General features: G+C 41.7%; 1 protein-coding gene across 4 annotated transcripts in view; it reads right to left on the bottom strand.

Annotated features, from left to right (window-relative positions):
* Nucleotides 1-6000, bottom strand: part of LAMB4 (laminin subunit beta 4) — a 109821-nt gene that overhangs the window by 36679 nt on the left and 67142 nt on the right. For all 4 annotated transcript variants that reach the window (XR_005203143.1, XM_017546836.2, XM_037745114.1 and 1 more), the window contains exons 22-23: nucleotides 4863-5087; nucleotides 3882-4102 (exon numbers count right to left, since the gene is read on the bottom strand). Coding sequence is in view for 3 of the 4 variants with exons in the window: in XM_017546836.2 (XP_017402325.1) it covers nucleotides 3882-4102; nucleotides 4863-5087 (446 nt within the window). In the remaining variant the exon portion in view is untranslated. The remainder of the gene's footprint in view (nucleotides 1-3881; nucleotides 4103-4862; nucleotides 5088-6000) is intronic.

Consider the following 6000-nt stretch of genomic DNA (forward strand, 5'->3'; position numbering starts at 1 on the left):
CTTTTGCCGTTTTTTGAGATGGAGTCTCACTCTGTTGCCCAGGCTGGAGGGCAGTGATACTATCTTGGCTCAGCGTAACCTCTGGCTCCCAGATTCAAGCAATTACAACTACCTCAACCTCCCAAGTAGCTGGGATTACAGGCGCCCATCACCACACCCAGCAAATTTTTGTATTTTTAATACAGACGAGGTTTTACCATGTTGGCCAGGCTGGTCTTGAACTCCTAATCTCGAGTGACTCACCTGCCTCAGCCTCCCAAAGTGCTGGGATTATAGGTGTGGGCCACCACGCCCAGCCTGTATCTGCCAGGTTTCAATGAATCTTTGGAGTTCCTGCCAGCTTCTCCTCAAATATAGGGAGTTATGGGGTACTTGTTGCCCCAAGGCCTGTCGTGTTGCTGATTGACCCTGATTGTTGGGCAGTGCTTTCTTATACTGAAGTAGAATTTGCCTCCTTTTAACTTGTTCCCATTGTTCTGTGTCCTGTCTTACAAAATTGCACAAAACAATTTGCAATTGCCTTTTTCCCCTTACTAAAGTCCTTCTCCCCACTAGAGATGGCCATCCCAACCTGCCTAGGCTTCTTTTCTTCAGGTCGATCACTCCTGATTCTCTCTAGCCTTCATCACAGATGAGCGTAGTTCTATCCATTACCTTGGTTGTCTCCCTTTGGGCATGTACTAGTCTGTCAACACAATGTTTAAAATATGGTGCTCAGAAATGACAACAATGCTCCTGGCGCCATTGGGCCAGTAGAGCAGACAATGGGATGGTAACTGCCCTAACCTGGGCACAGCACCCCCAAGTCCAGCCCGTTCAGGCGTCACTTCTTTGGCAGCCCTGCCATGTTGCTGGCTCACTGGAAGCCTGCATGCAATGAAAACCCTCAGATGTTTCTCATAGGAGCTGGTGCCAAGTTATTACTTGGCACCCTGTATTTATGCAAGGGATTTTTCAAACCCAATTGCAAAACTTTACTTTTACCCTGTTAACATTTCATCTCCTTGTTTCCAGCCTGCATGACAGACTACTGGGATATCTTGCTCTGTTTTTATCACATAAGTTTACAGCTTTGTAATATCTGCAAATTTAAGAAGCCTGTTTCTCCAACTCCATCTAAGTGTTGATAAAAATATTGGATGGCATATTTGGATCTCTCTGTGGGAATGTACCAGGAACCACCTCTTGGCTAACATAGAGGCATCTATCAGTAATTGTTTAAACAGCTGGGAATCTAAATGTTCACATGTCTTCCCTGTACTCCAATGAACATGTTTTCTGATTGCAGAAAGCAATGTTCCCCCAAGGGATCCCCTATGGACCAAATAACCCAAAGTACCCTTGTCATGAGGGGCTTCCTGGTTAAACCAATACCATCTAACTTTCAGCTTCATAGGCTACCTTGGAAGTGTGGTCTTTGTTGAATGCTGCTATAAATATGCCTCCCAAAAGGTCTAAGAAACTTGCCACATAGTGTTGTCATGAGCATTTGGGGTCCTTCAAGAATTGGGAAGCCAGGTGGTCATGTGGAGATCTACCACTTTATTCCATGTTTGTGGCTGCAGGTGTGGGGAGTAGGGGGAGCTTATAAAACAGGCATGGCCATCCAGGGTCCAGATCTTGGTTTCTAACACCATTCTCTAGTAAAGGAACCAGCGCTCCTTAGCGAAATAGCTGATTCTAGGACTAGGGCAGAGAATACATAAGATAAGCCTGGAACATTTTGCAGTGCCAACAAGTAAGAAATACTTTTAAAAACTCTACAGTAACCTGGGCGCGGTGGCTCATGCCTGTAATCCCAGCACTCTGGGAGGCTGAGGCAGGCAAATCACGAGGTCAGGAGTTCTATGCCAGCCTGGCCAACATGGTGAAACCCGTCTCTAATAAAATACAAAACATGAGCTGGGTGTGGTGGCATGCACCTGTAATCTCAGCTACTCAGGAGGTTGAGGCAGGAGAATTGCTTGAACCTAGGAGGCAGAGGTTACAGTGAGCTGAGATTGTGCCACTGCACTCCAGCCTGGTGACAGAGTGAGACTCTGTCTCAAACAAACAAACAAAAAAACTGTACAGTATTGGCCTATGTTAAAGGGACACAGGAGCCACTGAAAGAGCTTCCAGTGACCAAAGCTGGAACAATTTGAACCACAAAATAGAGTTGGATTATCTCCCAAAATATAAATATCTATGAGTCCATGCTGATATAAATAAATGGTTGCATGAATAAATGTTAGACAACAGACAAATCTCCACTGCAGAAGAATTCCAGTGATTCATGGAGGCACTTTGTCCTCGAGGAGGAAGAGCATAGCTTCCTACTCTTCAAGTAGGTTATACACAGTGACTTCCTTTCATAAAGTCCAATGTAAAAAAGAGGAAAAAGAGTAACTTGATGATATAACAACCTGACAAACATGCTTCAGCCAGGTGACCAAGATTCACATTAACAGTGAGAGGTCGTGTTAATAATATGTACCCTTGATATGATGTGATGAGAGTGGCACTTGGCCTCCCTGTTTTTTCTGAACCTATAAACCCAGTCTAATAATGAGAAGAATATCAGATCAATTTGATTTCACGGACATTCTACAAAATAAGGAAGACTTGAGAAACTATCACAGCCAAGAGGAGCCTAAGGAAATAAGATGACTAAATGTGTTCTGAATGGATTCCCAGAACAGAAAAAGGGCATTAGGTAAAAATTAAGGAAATCTGACTAAATTAAAGAGTTTAGTTAGCAGTAATATATCAATATTGGTTCATTAATAGTGACAAGTGTTATTAAACTAATATAAGGTGTTAATAATAGAAGAAACTGGGTAGGGGGTTTATTTTCTCAGTTCTATCTTTACAACTTCACAAATATGTTCTAAAATAAAAAGCTTATTTAAAAAAAGGTAAGGTGTTTATGTGGGTTGGTGGATGAGGACTGGAGAGAAAGAAAAAGAAGAGAAGGAAAAACATATTCTCTATGTAAGAATTACCTTCAAAAGATTTGACCTTTGAATAATGGTTGAGCACTGGAGCTGATATTGGAGGTGAGCTATGCTTACTAATTGGAAAGACTCCAGTTTCTTAAATTAGCATTTTCGTTCCAATTAAATCCTGATCCCTACATTGTGAATTTGGCTTTTTCTAACACTTCTTGTCATTGTTTTACCCTTTTCCTCCCAAACTCCATTAATGTGAAAATTGTTTCAAAGAGTGGATTAAGCCAAAAGATAAAAACCAAAACCATCAAAAAAAGCAGCATGATATTAACAAATAGGTTTTTTTCCCACAAGTAAGTTATCATTATTAAAAATTCCGTGCTCACTGTTGTATTGATCAAAAAATCACATGTGCATCTATCAATGTAGTATTAGCTGTATATGAAACGTTTAAGATTTGCTCCTGGTACACATGCCTACATTCTTAAGGCATGATTGATGCCAGTCTAGAAGTCAAGAAAACTTATTTTACCCATATGTAAAGCCAATTGGTGAGCTATGGGAAATGACAGCTCAGTTTTTAAAATGGAATTATGGATTTTGAACTTATCTGTTTATTTTTATTCTGATTAATAATCTCTTCTGATTATCTATTTTTTATGTCTTCCCTATGATTACATGTATGAAATAATGAAAGGTGAGGTTGATGTCTATGTTTCACTGTTTATGAATTCTGACTTCCTCAGTCACAGAAAGGCCCTAGAGAAAACTGAAGTAGGTGAAGCTGAACTCTGAGATGCTCATTCTCTTTTTTTGGTTTTCATTCTTTGATAGATGCTGACTCAATTCCCTGTAAGGCCAATCCCTTTTAAATGCACTAATTAACAGCAGTATATAAGGGAAAGTTTCTTTACACATTTGAGTGCACTAGTAAGTTTTAAAGTATCTTACCTGGTCACAGTGGCTACTTTGAGAGGTCCTAGGGTCACAGTCACATGACTGACATCCTCTGCCAGGGACCAGATTCCAGTGTCCATCAGCACAATGGTCACAGGCCAGACCTGTGACATTGGGCAGACAAGGGCATGCACCAGTGACAGGGTCACAGAGACAAGCTCCCCCACCAGGGGGACACTCTGCGGGACTCACACCGGAAGCATGGCAGGAGCATCCTGGGATGATAAAATCATCATCAGAGGTAAATTCAATGATAAATGTGGCATTTAGCAAACCATACAAATAGCTTTTTAGACCTGAATGTATCGTTTCTCCAAGGGCTCAAAGAACAGATACCTTACAATAGTAAAGAATTTACCAAAGAATCTATGTAGGTTGAACCCATTCAGTGGTTTCTGATCTCCCCAAATGGCAAATGCATGTGGTTGAACTTGCACCAAGAGCTCACAGTTAGGGTGACTAAAAGTCTTATTTTTCCCTCATGCCACTCACCGTTTCCTTTATTTAAATGACTTGAAAACAATGGTTTACTTATACATTACAGTCACTTGATAAGTTTGTTACAATGCAGATTCCCGGGCCTCACTCCCAGAGATTCTAACTCTTTGGGTCTGAAGCACAGCCTAGGAATTTGCATGCTAATATACCTCACCTCCCCATTGCCCTGGCACAGGTGAACTGCAGACTGAACTCTGAGAAACAACGCTTTGAATCCACTAGGACAGGTATTAAAGGCAACAGACACAAAAGACAAAGTAATACCGGTGACAACATTGTGGCTGCATCTGAGAATACCACTGGTTGTACTGCACTAATTTCTGCTGCTGAGTTCAGTACAACAGCCTTGTCACCTAGTGGGTGCTGCTTTTGCCTGCTGGGACTGGCCTAACTGAAATGAGCATGGGAGAGCTGACAACACACTTATGAGCTGTCACTCAGCTGACGTTTTTCCCGTGGGGAGTTTCGCAGACTTACTTCTGCAGGTCTGATTGAGGGCTGATCCACAGTAACCTGATTTGCAGAGCTGGCAGTTTGTGCCCTGAGTGTTGTGCAGACATCGAAGGCACTCCCCTGTTACCCGGCTGCAGGACTCTGGATCAGTTACATCTATGTTGTTGTTACAGGCACATGGCCGGCAAGGCACTCCCGAAATTCTTGGATTTCCATAGAAACCAGTAGAGCATTCTTCACACTGAGTACCTGAAAGAAAGGGAGAAGAAAGGGAATGGGGTGAGGTGTCAGTGTTTGGAGAGAGAAGATCGATGTTGTAAATAGAAAATTACTGGGTTCCTCTAGGAATAATGAGAAGTCACACATTCAGGGTGAATAAGGAAAAGTGTTCTAAGTGAAACAAAACCTTCATTTTCATTATTATTCATTTAGAGAATAGAATGATTATTCAGTGCTTAAAAGTGTTTGGTGGAGAATGGATTCCAGGCTTTCTTTAAATACCACGGAGCTGTGAGCACAGGATTTCTAGATCCTTATATAACCAGCATCACACTAGTGTGCCCCAGGACCCAAGGCTAATCTCAGCCCCTGTTCTCCTGGGGCAACCCACTCTCAGTTGATCCTAGAGGTGAACTAAGGTGAAAATAAAGCAGGCCTAAAGGGAAAGTCCCAAACAGCAACAGCTGTCACTTCTAGATGTGAAGATAAGCAAGAGCAGTTTTCATGACATATGAGCCCTGAGGCTGTTTCTGTTAAGCAGTCTGGAGGAGCCACCTTTCTCTCCGACACTGTTTACCATTGCAACCAGGGGATGACTGCAGCTTTTTAGGTGCCCAAACTGTGGCTCCACTCTCCACGTTTTGGTTCATCCCACTTGGTTCATTTAGCCCAAACATGGTCTCAGTTCTTAAAACTGACTAACACACCAAACTGTGCATGAAAAAGAGGCTGCAAGGGAAGAGGTAAGAATTAACTGTTAACGTTAGATGTAACAAATGAGGGGAAAATCAGGGATATAATTTATTATCATGATGGTAATTATCATTAATATTGCCAAATGTTCTACATATCATTAAATCAAATAGACTTCATAAGTTATCTTCTTGTTTGCATTGAACATTCACAATGATGTTTAAATACCTTTTTTTTTTTTTTTTTTTTT

Source organism: Cebus imitator, unplaced genomic scaffold (genome assembly GCF_001604975.1).
Source record: "Cebus imitator isolate Cc_AM_T3 unplaced genomic scaffold, Cebus_imitator-1.0 Scaffold192, whole genome shotgun sequence".
NCBI classification, from domain to species: Eukaryota; Metazoa; Chordata; class Mammalia; order Primates; family Cebidae; genus Cebus; species Cebus imitator.